This window comes from Diceros bicornis, chromosome 40 (genome assembly GCF_020826845.1).
Source record: "Diceros bicornis minor isolate mBicDic1 chromosome 40, mDicBic1.mat.cur, whole genome shotgun sequence".
NCBI classification, from domain to species: Eukaryota; Metazoa; Chordata; class Mammalia; order Perissodactyla; family Rhinocerotidae; genus Diceros; species Diceros bicornis.
The window spans coordinates 16,821,690-16,837,316 of record NC_080779.1 but is presented as its reverse complement, the minus strand read 5'-3'; the positions used below and the strand labels follow the sequence as shown (position 1 = coordinate 16,837,316).

The 15,627-nt window shown below is 53.3% G+C and overlaps 1 protein-coding gene across 4 annotated transcripts; it reads right to left on the bottom strand.

The window, feature by feature from the left end:
• Nucleotides 1–663: 663 nt before the first annotated feature.
• LOC131399924 (uncharacterized) lies at nucleotides 664–14,802 on the bottom strand. Of its 4 annotated transcripts, none has more exons than XM_058534564.1 (4): nucleotides 13,980–14,682; nucleotides 6,764–6,931; nucleotides 5,469–5,594; nucleotides 664–1,778 (listed from the first exon to the last, which is right to left on the bottom strand). In XM_058534564.1, exons 1-4 carry the CDS (start codon nucleotides 14,433–14,435, stop codon nucleotides 1,725–1,727), a joined length of 804 nt encoding a protein of 267 aa, XP_058390547.1. In that variant the 5' UTR covers nucleotides 14,436–14,682; the 3' UTR covers nucleotides 664–1,724. The 4 variants fall into 4 exon arrangements, with proteins under 4 accessions (XP_058390547.1, XP_058390548.1, XP_058390549.1 ...); XM_058534565.1 differs by having other exon boundaries at nucleotides 1,716–1,778; nucleotides 5,469–5,539; nucleotides 13,980–14,802; XM_058534566.1 differs by having other exon boundaries at nucleotides 1,716–1,778; nucleotides 5,469–5,536; nucleotides 13,980–14,802.
• Nucleotides 14,803–15,627: the final 825 nt, after the last annotated feature.

The window sequence follows — 15,627 nt, the reverse complement described above, 5'->3', positions numbered from 1 at the left end:
GGTGTGAGTGGTAGGGACTGATGAGAAGGGGCCCAAAAGAACTTTGCTGTGTGATGAAAATGTTGTATATTTTGATTGTGGTGATTGTTACACATGTGTTTGTGTTCGTCAAACTTATCAAAATGTATGTGCAAAATGGATACATTTTATAATATTTGAATTATACCTCAATAAAGTTGGTTTAAAAATATTAGATAAGAGTAAAAGACTAACAAACATCTCAAGAGTGCCTCTATTATGAAATAGAGAGGGCACACAAACAGAAAGTGCAACTTGGAAGAAAAAGAGATTATAAAAGGGAGAAGAAAGAATCCACAAAATTATTAATATCCTCAGAGAACAAAAGAAGATAACAGATCCATGAAGCAAGAGAAGAACACCTTAGAAAGGAAAATCAGAGCACAAAAGAAAGCTTTTGAAAATTAAAAATGAAAAAGCAACAGTAAAATGAAAAACACAGTAGAACGGTTGGGTGATAAATGTGAGGGACTTCCCAGAAAGTAGAGCAAAATGACAGAGATGGAAAATGGGAAAGCAACGAAGCTTAGAGAACCAGTTCAGAAACTCTAATAGCCAAATAAAAGAAGTTCTGAAAAAGTACAGAAAAAAAGAGAGAAGAGGAAATCATCAAAAAAAAAAAAAATAGCAACTCTGGAATCACCCGGACATCTCATCCGGAAACGTGGCCTCATCACTGTCACTTCACTTCCTGTCACTCTGTAGTCTGGCCCCCTTCCTCTCCTCTGGAGCGGCCCAAGGAAATCCTAAAAACAGTTTATTATCCACATCACTAATTGGAACAGAACACACAGCCCACCGCCCAGAACATTTCTGATCAGCTTCACAGAGTGAGAAGAAACTTCTGCACCTTGTTTTCTTGTGGCTTCAGGACTCTCTAGTTGAGCACAGACCCCTTGTCTTATAGGAAAAGGAAGGGGACCCCCAGGCTGGTACTTGGTGAGTTTCCAGGGAGGGTGAAGCCATCTGACGCCCCCAGTAGCGGGGAGGGTGGGAGACCGAGCGCCGGGCTCCCTGAGTGCAGTGGCCGAGCACACACAGCTGTCATCTGAACTGCCATTTGATGCTGCCTCTAGAGATTCCGTCTAAGCCAAAGGATTCCCCAGAAAGAAACTGAAATGACGGTGTTCCTGATACTGGGGAATTAACAAAACCCAAAAAACACCCCACAAAAGTATTGAACACAAAGGAACTTTATAAAGTATTTCAAAGGTCTATCTTTCACCGTGGACATCTGCAAATATTTGTTGGGTGAGTTTTATCCCTATGACAGGAGAATATCCATGAAGACTCAGAAACATGCCACAGGATGGGTGCTCAAGAGAGCCTGTGGAAAATTCCAGTAGAGAGTTCTCAAGATCCAGTCCAGTGGTCAGCAGGGGATCTTTGTTTCATGGTCTCTCAGATCACAGTCCCCACTTCCCACCCCACTGCCCCCTGTCACAAATAGGAAATGACCCTGAAAGACAGCTCAGAACTTGGAGGCTAAAGGCAGCAAGTCCCCAACCCTGACAGGAGGGGACATGGGAGAGTCAACATAACACCCACAAGACACAGAGCGTTGCTCTTCTTTTGGTTTCTTTTTTCCACCATCGAGAGCATTTCTGCATTCTAAAAAGTTATGCTGGAAGGTGGCCAATCAGTGAATACTGTTGGGTTTTCAGCTAAACTTCTTCCGCTTTAAAGTTCCAAAATCTTTCATTGGATTAAACAGAAATCATATGGACCGTGTACAGCAGAGTGGCTACGCATGAAAATACCTGAAACCAAGAAAAATAACCATTAATGGGAATACATGGGGAGAGGGCAAGGCATGGGCTGTCCGCACTGGGCCGGCTGCTCACATATCCCTCCGGATGACAGCCCTGAAGTGTGTGGACCACTGCTGCTTCCCATCACTCACGCAGACATCCTCTCTTGCTGAGCCCAGATATGGCCCCAGAATGCTTTCGGCACAGAGCTCCAGGTGACCTAATGATCCACTGGACGTGGCCTGGTTCTGTGACGTTGGGCATAGGGTCAAGAGTTTCCAGCCCAGGCACAGCATTTAGGGGCTACGCACCATGACTCTTGAAAATGCCCATAAATACCAGCCGTCCCCGAGCCTGCTCTCTCCCTGCCCCACACGGGGGCCAACCCTTCACCCTCACTGACCAGAGGCGATCAGTAACCCAGTTATTTAATAACACATTTAAGAGAACTCATCTGGGAACTCTGAAGTACTCTGGCTGAAAGGAGCAGTCACACATGAGTGAGTGGCCCCCCAAAAAAAAACACCTCTCCCCGTCAGGTGGGAGCAGTTTACTGTCTGAGCTTTTCCAGACCCCGTAAGAACCCTGGGCAGAGGCACCTCAGAAGTCCCCACAGGAAGAGGAAACAGAGACTTATTTTCCAAGTGAGGGCAAGATATGGCACCTTGGGGACATTGACAGCCAGGGACATGAAGGGACATCCTTATGCTTTCAGAAACCCCTCTCGCTAAACATCTGCCCTTATTGCCCACCCCTGTTAAGATCCGGAAACCTCCAGATTTCGGCAGAAATTTCCAGCTACCCTCAGTCAGCTTCCACCAATCCCAGGGATCCCTCCAGTGCAGACACTGTGCTGCCAGCAAAGGAGGCGGAAGCTCAGCTTTTGAGGCAGGTCCCCATCAGGAACCACAGAGGGCGAGAGGAGGCCAGATGCTTCCAAAGGCCAGGGGTGTGTGGGAGAAGGTCTTGAGACGCCTCCCACACCTTGGACTGGCCATCCCCGAGACCACGGGAAGGGCATGTGATGGTTGGGCAGGGTCTGGGGTTAAATCCTGAGTAATCATGACTCCTCCTCCCCTGTGCACTGAGACAATTGATATTGTGAATAGAAAGGCGAGACTTCACAGTGAACAGAGCTCATATTTCTCCTTGGTGGTCTCAGCCCAGAGCCCCTGCCTGCTGAGAACATCGTGATTCTTGATTCTGGCACTCCTGACTGTGCCTGGGCATGGTCATGTTTCTCCAACTCAACTAACAAACGGGGAGACACGATCAATGGTGGACTGGATAAAGGGACGCTGGTGTAGTCATGAATGGAACACTCCACAGCAACGAGAATAAACACTGTACATCTCCACCCAACAGTGGGGCTGAGCCTCACACACCTACGGTGGAGAGAAAGAAGCCAGACATAAAGGAATACACACTGTGTAATTCCATTTACATGAGGTTCACAAGCAGGCAAAACCGAACGAGGCAGCTGGAAATCAGGACCGTGGTAATCCTTGGTGTGGGTGCACAGTGATGGGGGCAGGACAAGAAGGGGATGTGGGAGCTGTTTATGATGTTCTATTTCTTAATCTGGATGCTTGTTACACAGAGGAGTTCACTTTATGGAAACTCATCAAGCTGTACAGTTGTATCCTGCTCACTTCTCTGGATCTGTGCTGCATTTTGATAAAAATAAAAGAGAAAGGTCAGAAAACTGTAGAGCCCAGTGGTTCTCAGCTAGAGATCTGTCCAGTGGGCAGGGGCATTAATTCAGCCCATCTGGGTTGTTCCATCAAGTGCTGACCCACTAGCCACATTCCATCTACATTTCAGTACCATTGTCTGCAATAATTTTACAGAACTTGTTGTCAAATGTCTTGCTGATGTCTGTTCAGAGAGAAGGCTTCTGGGGTTGGGATGGGGGAGGTATAGGCTCTAAGGTGAGGGGGAGATGAAACAGTGTCATTTGAAGGATAACAGAGAAGGCAGATTACCAGTCTCCCAAGGGAAGGGAGAGCAACCTAGGGGCTGCCTGGCTGTCCTACTGTTTAGAAACCAGCCATCTTGGGAGATGAGCCAATACGGGAGACATTCCCACACTGTGGGATATGTGAGGGGGTGCAGGGAACATGAGGTGGCCATGTTGATGACCTGGGGAGCAGGCTGGGAGCATAAGAGGAGCATGTGGCTTCCCCCGGGCAGGGGACGGGCCCACAGGGACCGGCAGACAAGGCTTTAAGGAACTTTCCCCCAGAGCCCAACAGTGCCCACCCTGTGGGTTTTCTCTCAGCCTCTGCTCTGTCCTCTCCAAAATGGGGGGACGGCACAGCTTTGGCTCCTGGAGCTGACATCTTGTGATCTGTCATTACATTTGACCTTGGAATTTCCATAATTCATAGGATGACATCTAGAAATCTGAGGAGCACTATTTCTGAAACTTTTTCTTATTTTTTAAACAATACTCATCGCTAGAAATACATTTAATATGGTTATTGAGTTAGCACACTGGTGCAAGCCCACCCATGCACAGCTCTGGAAAAAAGTTTTATGAAACAATACATTCTCTTATCCTGTCATTCCAACTCATTCTAACAAAAAGAAAATCCAGGTCACGACCTCACATGACCTCACCCACCAATGGGTCTGGCCCAGCAGTTGGAGAACGTTTCTTTTAGAACTCAGAGGCCCGCACGCAATGTGCCCCCCAGTCACACACAGTTGGCACCCCCATTTGTTCAGCTAATGGGGTGAATTAGGTTCAAGCTCCTGTTCCACCCGGTGCTCCGGGTGAGGCCTCAGGAGGAAGCTGTTTAATATCTCTGCAGTCCTCGAGGGAAACGTCCAGGAATTACCGTCTCATTTCATAGATGAGCAAGTCGAGGCCCAGAGAGCACAAGGGACCTGCACAGGGAATTGGTGGGGATGTGACCTCTGGCCCCTCCTCCTCCCACAGGTTCTCAGAGCTGTGGGGCAGGAGACACCGTTATGAAGAGCTGAGGGCCTAATCGCAGCAGCAAACACCCACAGCTGGGGGTCTGGACTCGCTGGGCCCAGAAGGTCCTCCCCACCACCCCAGCCCCACAGCCAGGGCCCGGGGAGACACTGGCCACTCGATTTTCCAGCCCAGGCCTCAGTGCTCCCTGCCTGACTGTGTGCTTCCACGGAAGACCACTCAGGGAGAGCCAGGAGACCCAAGTGGCCAGACTCACTGCTCCAAACTGGTGCTGAGTGTGGGTGACAGAGCACCTGGCCTGGACACCAGCCCCACCAATTCCTGGTGATCTAGAGCAGGTTATCCATGCTCTTGGTGCCCTGGCTCTCCACCTGTAAAATGGGGATAACAGTGCCAACATCCCAAGGCTGTTGTGAGGGTTCAATACGATCCTTCACGGAGAGCTCAGGCAGTGCCGGGCACTCAGCACTCATGTCTCCTCACACATCCACCCTCCACAAAGCCCACCCAGACACGGACCCCCGGGCCAGCCCAGGCCTGGGCAGCGCAGCACTGACCGGATGATGAAGGGAGTCTTGGGCACTTCCCTTCCCTTCTCCGGGCCTTTGTTTCTTCAGAAACGAGGGGAAGATTTATTTTATTCCAAAGTTAGTGAACTAAGAAAAGATGAGAGAGCTCGGCCAGCCTTCCACTCAGACCCTCTGTCAGTCGGCAGTGGGAGCTGTGAACTCAGGCCGGTTGACTGGGAGACTCACCGCAGCAAAGACGTTTTCAAGGTATTGTTCACGTGGGACTGTATCTTTCATGGTGCTGGCGGCCAAAACTTCTAGGAGTGAAGAGACGATGTAAAACAGGGCAGCAATATGGTGGTAGACTCTGACCTGCAGGGTCAGAAAGGGCTTTCAGAGAGATGGGGTGCCCAGACGTGGAGACATGGGGCAGCTGTGGTCCCAGCAGAGACCGTCCACCTGACCTGTCCCCTCCCAGCATGGCTCAGGTCCCTTGGTCATCTTCTGCTACTTCCTTTGACTCCCCGACCCCATCCACCATCACCATTCCTCCAACACCTTCCTCCCAGGGGTCCTTTGTCCAGCTGAGTTTTATCTCACTGGTTTGGGGGCAGAGTAAGGACTTCAGCTGCTTTCCCTTGAGGGGGGATCAAGTGAGGGGGCCGCTTCTGATTGAATAGGTAGAAATTGGTTCTGGACCTGAGGAGTGTCATCCATGGTCACAATCCTAGTTCAGATGTGGCCTCGGTGACCAGTGCAGGTGAGAGAGGCCCAGGACATTTCCATTGTTATTTTGTTGTTGTTCATTTTGGGGGGAGGCGTGAAGGGGGCCCCAGGTATGTTTACACACAAAAAGGTACCAGAATAGGGTTCTGAGTTATTGGAATTTGGAGGTGATTTCACAAGTCTAAGTAGGAGACCTTTTGAGAGTGAGAGGCCCGGCCAAATGGCCCCCACCCTCTTCCAGGGGACATAATGGGCAGAGGTCCCAAGTGTAAGTTTCACGCTCTTCATGGGCCTCAAAGCAGAATTTATGCAGAACAGAGACCACAGGCCATCTCTGTCCCCCACCAAGCCCCTCTCTGGTGAGCCGGCTTTAGAAGGCTGTGACGGGGAGCTGGGCAGTAAGCAGGGCCTCACACGGGCAGCCAAGGCCAGTCCCCAGGACCCTGCTCCCCCGAGATGGAACCCAGCCCTCCTGGACGATAGGAGGTGCCGACAGGCCCTGGCAGGTGCAGGCGGGATGGGAGGGGGGTGGGCTGCTGGTTACCCATGAAAAGGCCGTCCTGCAGGAGGAGGCAGAGCAGCCCCAACGGGATCAGACAGCGACAGCCACCCTCTGCCCTCACCTCCTCCTGACCTTGCTGCAGGAGCCCTGGGCTGCTGTGCACACTCGGAGCTGAAGGCCTGGCCAGCTCAGCCTTGGAACGCGGGTGGGAGATGTCTACAGGGCAGCCTCACCCAGCGCTGGAGAAGCCAGCCTCCCAGGGCAGAGGGTCCAATACTACCCACCCCCTCAAACATCCAGGAATGCGACTCACCAGGGTGACCCAGGAAATCTCCCCATCATGGGCGCCAATTATGTAGAGGACGAGCAGGGCTGTGGTGCCTATGAAGCAGAACACAGACACGAACATCACCCAGCCCTGGTACAGGGGGAGGGGCACCAGGGACGAGGCGATGAGGATCCACACCAGGCCCCCAAAGACCTGCAGAGGGAAGGAGGGCAGGGGTGAGCATCAGACCAGGAGAGCCCATGGCCAGGAAGGGCCAGACCCAGGAGTCATGCTGCAGCACAAGGGGCAGAAAATAGGAAGGAGGCAGAGAGCAGCGGTGGGCACTTCTCCACCAAAAATGACTCTTTCACCCCCAAGGCTCTAGCCTGGATCTCCAATCTCAGTGTTTCCCAATCCCCTGCTTGCTTGCTTTTATTCACTTTTTAAATATAATTTTAATTTGTTATGTAAGAAGCACTAATACATTTATATGTGAGGTGCTGTCCTAAGCACTTTACAAATGTTAGCTCAGTTAATCCCCACACAACCCTATGAGCAAGGTACTGACCCATTTGTCACATGGGGAAAGTGAGGCACATGGAAGTTAAGTAATTCATCATCCTAAGAAAGGACTTATGCCATCCAGTATTAACATTAGAAGGGCTAATTTTGACATTATATCTTTCCTAGTATTTTTGAAATAAAAATATCCTTTCTTGGGGCTGGCCCCATGCTGTAGTAGCTAAGTTCGGCATGCTCCACTTCAGCGGCCTGGGTTTGCAGGTTTGGGTCCCCAGTGCAGACCTACGCCACTCGTCAGCCATGCTGTGGTGGCGACCCACATACAAAATAGAGGAAGACTGGTACAGCTGTTAGCTCATGGAGAAACTTCCTCTGGGGGAAAAAAAAATCCTCTCTTTTGAAATGGTAGTGCATACTCTCATGAAATGGTAGTAACCAGGAGATTTTTAGTTCTTTATTGGCAAAATAAATTAGCCACACTATGTCACTAGAGTTTTTTTTTAAAAATTGGTTCCTTAAATCCCCAAGTCCAGGAAGTGCTCTGAGTGCTGGAGCTGGGGCTGGAGAGAGGGCCCAGGTCAGCCCAGTCTCCTCGGGTGGCCGAGGATGGGCATGAGAGAAGCACTCCCTCGTCATTACCCAAGAGACACCCCAGTTGATGCTCTAAGGGTCAGTGAGCCCCAATCAAAGGGGAGAGTAAGGACAGACGTGGCGTCATAACACCCCTCAGTGCCACAGTCCCACTCCCCCTGTGGACAAGCACACCCCAAGCTGGGATTCTCTGCACTTCTCTCCCCTTCTCCTTGTCCTTCTTCATCCCAATGACATCAGCTCAGCCTCATCCACTGTCCCCACCCGGATAAGGACCGTGCTGGGAGTGGGCTGGGACATGGCTGGAGACGGCTTTGCAGCCAGAGGTTCCAGGGTACTGTTCACATGTTCTCAGGGAGCCCTGCGTTCTCCTTTGCAGCATTCAACACAAGACAGATGTATCTGGTTAGTGACAAAATGGTACTGCCCCTGACCAGGTGAGGGAGGGGGTGAGGGTCCCCCTGCTCACGGCTGATCTGGGGTGTGGGACACAGGGAGGCGTGTCCAGCGTGTGTCAGTGTCCAAGTTAGTTACCTGCCCCTCAGGGTCTCTTGTGAGAGGGCTGTGCCTAAACACGCGACTGATGGACCAAATCCCAAAGGGACAGCTGGCCTTGCGTGTGGAGGGGAGAGCCCTCAGTTATGGAAGCCCACGTGGGACCCAGTGGGCTGGAGATGCTTGTATGAGGCCAATGGACATCGCATTGAGGGACACTGAAGGCCACATCAGGAAAACGGTTTCTTTGTCACTGTCTTCAGTTTTTCTGACTAAGGCAGGGAGAAGGGCTCAGGGTGGAGCCAGGTGTCTGGACTCCCCTAGAACAGGAGCTCCAAGAACGGGCAGGCAAAGGCGATCTGGAGAAGGGCAATGTTTTTATTTTTAAGGTAGTGATAGAGGTATTTTGGAAGAAAATTGACTGTAGAATACATAGGAGGTAAATGAATGCACAGGTGGTGCCTGGAAATGGTGCCTGGAAATCTGAGAAGGCGGCTCTCAGAGCCTGGTCTGCAGACTCAGCTCACTGCACCTCCTTCAGCTCGATTCCTCCCGTGTGGCTCAGTCAGGAACCAAAGGCAGGAAAAGTGAGGGGAGGTCAGAGCGCAGTCACCACACCGAGTGTCACCACAGAGTCCTGAATGTGCACTAGCAAGTGTGGCCCCAGCTCTGGGCTGAGCTTCCAGCACCCAGTGCAGAGGGAAGCTTCCAGGTCAATCCCGACTCTCCACCTGCTGTGGGCGTGTGCTCTCACAGTGTGATGAAGACTGTGTGCCAGCTCCCTAGGAACGCTCGCTCCTTCTCTCTCTCTCTCTCTCACGCGCGCGCACACACACACACTTTCTTTCTCTGTCTCACACACACGCACACACACACACAAACACACACTCTCTTATGCAGCTTCCCGGGGTCTATGGAAGAATCTCTGTGCACAGGAACAAAGCCCCCCTGTGCCCCATCCCAGCCCTGCCCCCTGGTACCTCAGGACCCTGTCCCCCATCTGAGTCCACCACCTTGCAAAAATCCTTATAAAATCATGCTGACTTTTTTTCTTCTTATGGTTTAACTATAGCACTAAGTTTCATAGTAAGATGGTGGAGAGAAATTCTCTCTCTTTTAGACAGCTCTAATGAGAGATAATTCACATACCATACAGCTCACCCATTTAAAGTGACAGTTGAATGGTTTTAGGATATTCACAGATCTGTGTTACCATCTAGATTTGGGATTCAAAGAGAGAGGTGGGGAGTTCAGGTCTGGTAGTTGATATTACCAGGGTGAGTGTGGACTGGGAAAGGCCCTATTCAGGCCTGCACCCCCACTTCCCTGAAGTCCAGGGCAATCTTCTCTCCACAGTACCCACTACACCTCTGCTCCCCAGCACTGGCCGTGAGCATGATGAACAATCAATGATCAGTATTGCCCTCCCGCACGAGGCAGAGGACGATCACCAGCTCCCAGGAAAGCTCCTCCAGATTCACAAAGTTGGGAGCTCTCACACAGGCTTGTCTTGGCCTGGATGGAAATTTTTCCTACCACGCCTGTACCCCCTGGCTTTATCCAGCAGGCTAAACAGAAACAAGGAGGTTCTGGGAAAAATACGGGTAAGCCATCTCTAAGAGACAAAATCTGTGGAAATGTAGACCAGACGGAAGAGGCTTCAGTGAGAAAAACAAAAGGTATTGATGGGAGTCACCAAATAGGTCAGTAGTGTAGTCAGTCAACAAAACAGGTGTGCGCCTGCCAACAGTGAGAAGAAACCCCCATCAATGGCCTGGCGCTTCTCTGAGGGTCCCGGGGTCTCCCTGGGGAATTGGTGGTGACTGTCAGTTTCACCCTCTGTCTGCCCTTGGGGTCAAGGACCCTGTTATGATTCACAAACATCAGCCAGCTGGGAGATGAGACCCTAGCCCCTGTCCTACCCCCGCCCGCTGAGAACAAATGTGTCAAAGGGCATGGTCCATGCAGGGATATGAGCGGACTCAGGGTCCAGGCGGGAGACAGACCACAAGCAGGGGTCTGCAGGACAGGAAAGGGGTGTTCTCAGGGTGGGCTTCCAAGTGGAGTTGTTGGGTAAGCCAGGCCTGAAGGACAGAGGACTTAGCCCCCCCATTGCCACCTGCACCAAAGGAGCGCCACAAATGGAGAGCAGTGAGGACTGGGGGGCTGGTTCTGGAAAGAGTCCTAAGACATAAACCTGGGTGCTTCCCTCCTGCCGGGCCCCTCAGTCCAACCGTCCCTCACTTATCACTAAGCAGCTGCAGGGCAGGGTGGGGGCTGGGGGAGGTGGGGCACAATTTCGTGCAGAAGCTCTCCTCTCCCTGCTCGAGTGCCCGCCCAGACAGTGATGCAGTGACGCCGATGACAGATCAGTTCTGAAAGGTTTAATCCCCGGCCCTCTGGTGACTGGTTCCTTCACCTTCGGGCAGATGCAGCACTTTGCTCTGCACTCAGGATTCACAGAGCTTTCCCCACCCATCCTGGCACCAGGCGGGCAAGGCCGTGCTGGAGAGGCTCAGGAAGTCCCCACCCCCAAGGCAGAAGGCAGGACAGGACTGCCATGGCCCCCTCTTCCCCTTGGCCACCCCATCAGGCTGACCAGGGGTAGCTCCGAGCAGAGCTACCCCCACAGAGCGTGCTGTCTGTGCAGTACTTGGGGACCGCAGGGACAAATCACGTGTGACCTCCACAGCCCCACCCACCCCCAAATCTCACTCTCCCCTGCCTGGTGCACCCTGCCCGGGAAGGTCGTCTAAGGTCAGAGGTGGTGCGGGATCGCCTCACAGCCCCTCCTGCAGTTGCCCCCTTTCAGCGCGGATTGGCCAGTGGATCTCGGGGCAGGTGTTTGACTTATTAGTAAATTAATGATAATTGCACCTAATAGCTATTGAGCAGGAGTGTGTGCACCACGTTGTTTGAAGAGCTTTGTGTACATTAAACTCACTTATTCCTCATAGCAAGCCTTGAGGTGGGTGCTATTACAGCCCCATTTCATTGATGCAGAAACTGAGGCGCAGTGGCCTGCTCACATTCCACAGCTGCTGAGGGCCGGCTCTGACAGGTTGCCCATGGAGCCAGGTCAGGACGTCCCTGCATGTGGCAGGTACCCAAGGAGACCCACAGGCCGTTCACCAGAAATCTCCCCGGTGTAGGGTTGGCTTTGGAAATGGCCATGAGAGTAGTAACATGGGGGGAGAGGAGACTAGCCCCTTAGCCTTCATCCTGCTCCCAGCCGCCCTGTGTCTAGAGGAGACGAGATCACAGAGGAGGAGGCGATGGGAGGCAGGCTCCCCTCCCCAGCCCTCCACTGGCTCAACAGGCTCCGTTCCTTCAGAGGAAAGAACAGCAGGGTTTGTGTTTAAGACCAAAACACAAGCAAAGATCAGAACCCTGAAGGACATGGCTCCCTCTTCAGCAGACACAGGGCTGTGGTCCTCATCCCTGGGACCATCAACACGACCTTTGTCACCCCCACCCCGACCCCTACTAACAGGGTAGGGACGTGGGCTTCACCTTCTGTCCTTCCTGCTTTGCTCTTTTCCTGGAGTGACCCCCCCAAAGCCTGTACCCTGGGCCCTCTAAGGGCCTCCTTCTAAGTTGGACCCAGGAGTTTCAGGGGTCGTCCCCCTCCGCCTCCTCTCCTGCCCCTCCCCTCACAGCCCAGCTGCCTTCTAACAGGAGCGGGGCTCTGGTGTGGAGTTTCAGGTCAGCTGAGACTGGCTGAGTGGCCCTGGGCCTTCCTCCTCCCCCTGCCTGTGCCTCTCAGTGTGTGACGGCTGCTGACAAGGCTTTCCTTTAGCTCCTACACAGTTCCTCAGGCCCGAGGGCCTCGGTGCATTGAAGTGATTCAACACGGGGTTGTTTGCCCCAGTGTGGGCAGAACAGCAGCTATTACTGAGCTGGGACTGGTGAGAGCCTGGAGCAGAGAACCAAGGCCAGTAGGTCACCCTAGGAAGTCATTATGCTGCTGGTGCCCAGCAGGAGCCGACCAGGAACCAAACCTTCCACCAGAATCTAGAAGGCAAGTCAGGGCCCCCTGATGCAGAGAATCCAGGGAGCTGCTCCGTGCTCCCGGGAACAGTCTGAAACCTGTGAGGAGTTGGCCTGCACCTCCCCATGGCATTAGTGCTTCAGGGACGAGGGGGCCCCTCACCCACTGTCCCCATCCATCAGCACCGAGGAGAACCCCTGCTGGGCTATCCCATCAGGCCCGCCCTTGGCGGCCTTTGGTCCAAAACACTATTTCCAGGGCCTGGTACTTGAGAGGCCAGGAGGGAGCCCCAGACGGGCTGTGTCACAGGTGGAAGCCAGGGCTCAGCTCTGAATCCATCAGGAGTCAGCCCCCAGCCGCCACCCAGTCTAGACTGGCTGGCCCCATCACACCTCAAGGCAGGCCCCAGGGGGCCCAGTCCCCCACCCTAGCGATCCCTCAGAGAAGATGCCTGAGCCCAGAGCAAAGCCAAACCCTTCCTAAGGCTGCAGAAGTGGCCTCGGCCAGCAGCCCAGTGTGCTCTCCACTCTCTGTGAGCCTGTAGATGAGCCATTTCGGGAAAGAATGTTCCAGTGGGTGCAAGCCCCTCCCCACTCTGGGCCTGGGTGTCCCTATCTAGAAATGGTGGGGCTGGGCACAGTGGTGTCCAGGGTTTCTTCTAGATGTCACTTCCTTGATTCTGGCTAGCCCCAGGACCAGAAGTCACTCAACTCTCACAAATGCAGTGATATGGGGCCACCAGGCACCTTTGGTCCCCTTAGTCCTTTCCCCAAACCCTCCATGGATGACAGAACCTGCTCCCTTTGCTGTTCACACCCTCCTACCTCCATCAGCCAATAAGAAGCTGGGGTCCTGTTTTTAAACAGTCAGTTTTGGACAGGTTTACTCTTTTCCAACCAACTCTTCTGCAGTGGGGGTGCCGGGAAACCAGTCTCCGTGGCTGCGATGCTCTGCACCCACAGAATACACACAGCACACCCCCTCCCAGCTAAGGGCCTGTGGCTCCTGGGGAGTTTACGTTGAGGGCAGTCTGAAGCCTAGTGACACAGTGAGCACTTTACCAGGAGCCCAGGGTAGGAAGCGCTTTCTCACAACCACCAGCAAAGCTGTGCTGCTCCAGCCTCAGGAGGGACCAATCACAAGTACAGAGGCCTTAGGACTGCTGAACCTCAGCCAAGGCAGAAGACCGCTCAGCCAGCCTCCTCCCCTCCACCCACGCCACACATAGGGCAGAATGACTGTGTCATAGCAAAGGATGGCCTGTTTTATTATTTCCAGATCAAAGTGGTCGCAAATCCATTCCCTTGCCAGAAAATTTCAAAGGTCAGAAGAGAATCATCTGGATTCAGCTCCTCCTACACCAACCCAATGCCCAAACCTTGGTTGGTGATGCTCAGGTTTCTTTTGCTGATTTTTGTAAACGAAATCCTAATTTTGGTTTTTCCACCGAAGTCCTGGAGATTCTTTCCCCCATTGTAGTTGTTCTAAAACAAACAACTGGGGTCGGTTTGCCTCGGGGCAGGCTTTCCTCACCCTGGCCCTGACGCTCCTGGGAAACGCGCGATCTGTGGATCTGGTCGGGTCAGCCATGCGGAGCCCCCGCTACAGCGCGCGGCGCAGCCCATCCCGCCCCCGCCCCGGCTCACCGCGCCAGCCACTCACAAGCTCCCAGATGAAGAGCAGCTCGGGGAAGGTGGTGAAGACGGCGAATCCTCTAGGCGATCGTCTGTCATCCACACCGGCACGCCGGCGTCGGCTTAAGTAGAGCAAATAAGCAGCTCGGCCTCCGACCTGACCGCTCGCCTGCTCGGCAGACCCCATTGGCCCGGACGCCCCTTGAGCGGGGTGAGAGCAGAGGAGCCCGGGACCCGGGAAGGAGGTGCCCGGGCTACCGTCCGCCCTGCCCTGTCGGAGCCATTGGTGCGCGCCCCAAAGGACCCGCCAGAGTGCCTCCTGCGCCGCCCTGAACCACCGGAGGGCGCGCCGCGGGCTTGCGGAGCTGGGGTCGGGGCCGGACTCCTGCGTCCCATCTCCGGTGGCCATCTTCCCTGGGGAGCAGGACAAAGCCACTTCAGGGAAGCTCTTACACGCTTTGCACTCTTCGCAGGTGGTCACCATCCCTTATTAAGGATGATAACAATAACTAGGCTCCCAAAACTCCCCACCGTGGCACCCCTCGGGTGACCATCGCTTTAATTGTTCTTAAATTGTGTCTTCATCTTGCCACTGGGCGCGTTAATATGAGCGACCTCAGCGTCCAGGCTCACGGTGAAACGAGGTCCTAGTCCCGCCCGCAGCTGCAGGCTGGAGGTCTGCAGGGTTGGTGTTGAGACCAGCTCTGACCACCACCCTTTCTCCCCGCGCCTTCGGAGCCGGCGCCAGGAACGCTGCACCCAAGGTCCACGCCACTCAGTGCTGGAGCTTCCAGTCTGTCTGTATGACGGTAGGAGGTTTCTCGCGGCCCTGTCAGCCCCGGAGGAGGTGGTGGGGGTGGCGGTGCTGGGGCAGATCTGCATGGAATCCAAGGGACAGGAAGGGCCTCCTAGAGCAGATCTATGCCCTCTCTCAGAGGGCGCAGCCCTGCGCCTCTGCGGTGCACGACTCCTTCTCCCCGTGTCCTGTGACTACCTGTTGCTGCTGGGTTTTTGTTTTCTGGATCACAATTTGTTCTTTTTTTACTTTATTTTTAAACAAGTATCACACTCCAGGAGTTTGCCTGTTTTGTTTTTTGTTTTTAATTTAGATACTATTAGTCCTACAAATCCTAAAGCTGAAAATCTGCCCACAGTCCGGGGCATGCCCCCAGCTCAGACTCCCCAGCACTTCTGTGGCTTCACCCACAGCCACAGCAGGGCACAGCCCCCCTCTCTCCAGTGGGACCCTCACCCTCTGCCCTCTACACAGTTCTTCTTCCTTCCCAGTCCCTATGGAGAGAAGTAAATTCCTGGACGTGTTTTCCAAAAATTAAAATAAAATACCATGCCCATGAGCTGTCCCTTCTACCACTTACGGAGAGGGACCAGGCCTCTGAAATGAGAACATTCCACTGCACCTCTGGGAGCCTCCTCAGGGCTGCTGGCCTTGGTGCCCTGAGACCCAGGGTGTCCATCTCCTTCCTCCCGAGGAGACTCTGGTGGGGACAAGCCAAAAGTCGCTCTCAAGCAAATCCATCCAAACCTGTTTGGCAATTTCTCTGTCAGTACTCACTAATTAAAACACACAAAGGTCTTCCCAAGTCTTAATGGTCTCTTTGCCTGGCCTTGAAGTTTTCTGTCAGTTTTTTGATTTGGTTGGGTTTTCTGCTAGCTGT

Excerpts from the sequence above, each read along its gene's own strand:
- LOC131399924 (XM_058534563.1), bottom strand. The coding sequence starts at position 14,435 with ATGGTGACCACCTGCGAAGAGTGCAAAGCGTGTAAGAGCTTCCCTGAA. Across the intron at positions 6,932-13,979 it reads TGCTCTTCATCTGGGAGCTT|GTCTTTGGGGGCCTGGTGTG; the intron begins GTGAGTGGCTGG and ends TTCCCTCTGCAG. Across the intron at positions 3,437-5,468 it reads TTGAAAACGTCTTTGCTGCG|CACAGATCCAGAGAAGTGAG; the intron begins GTGAGTCTCCCA and ends ATCAAAATGCAG.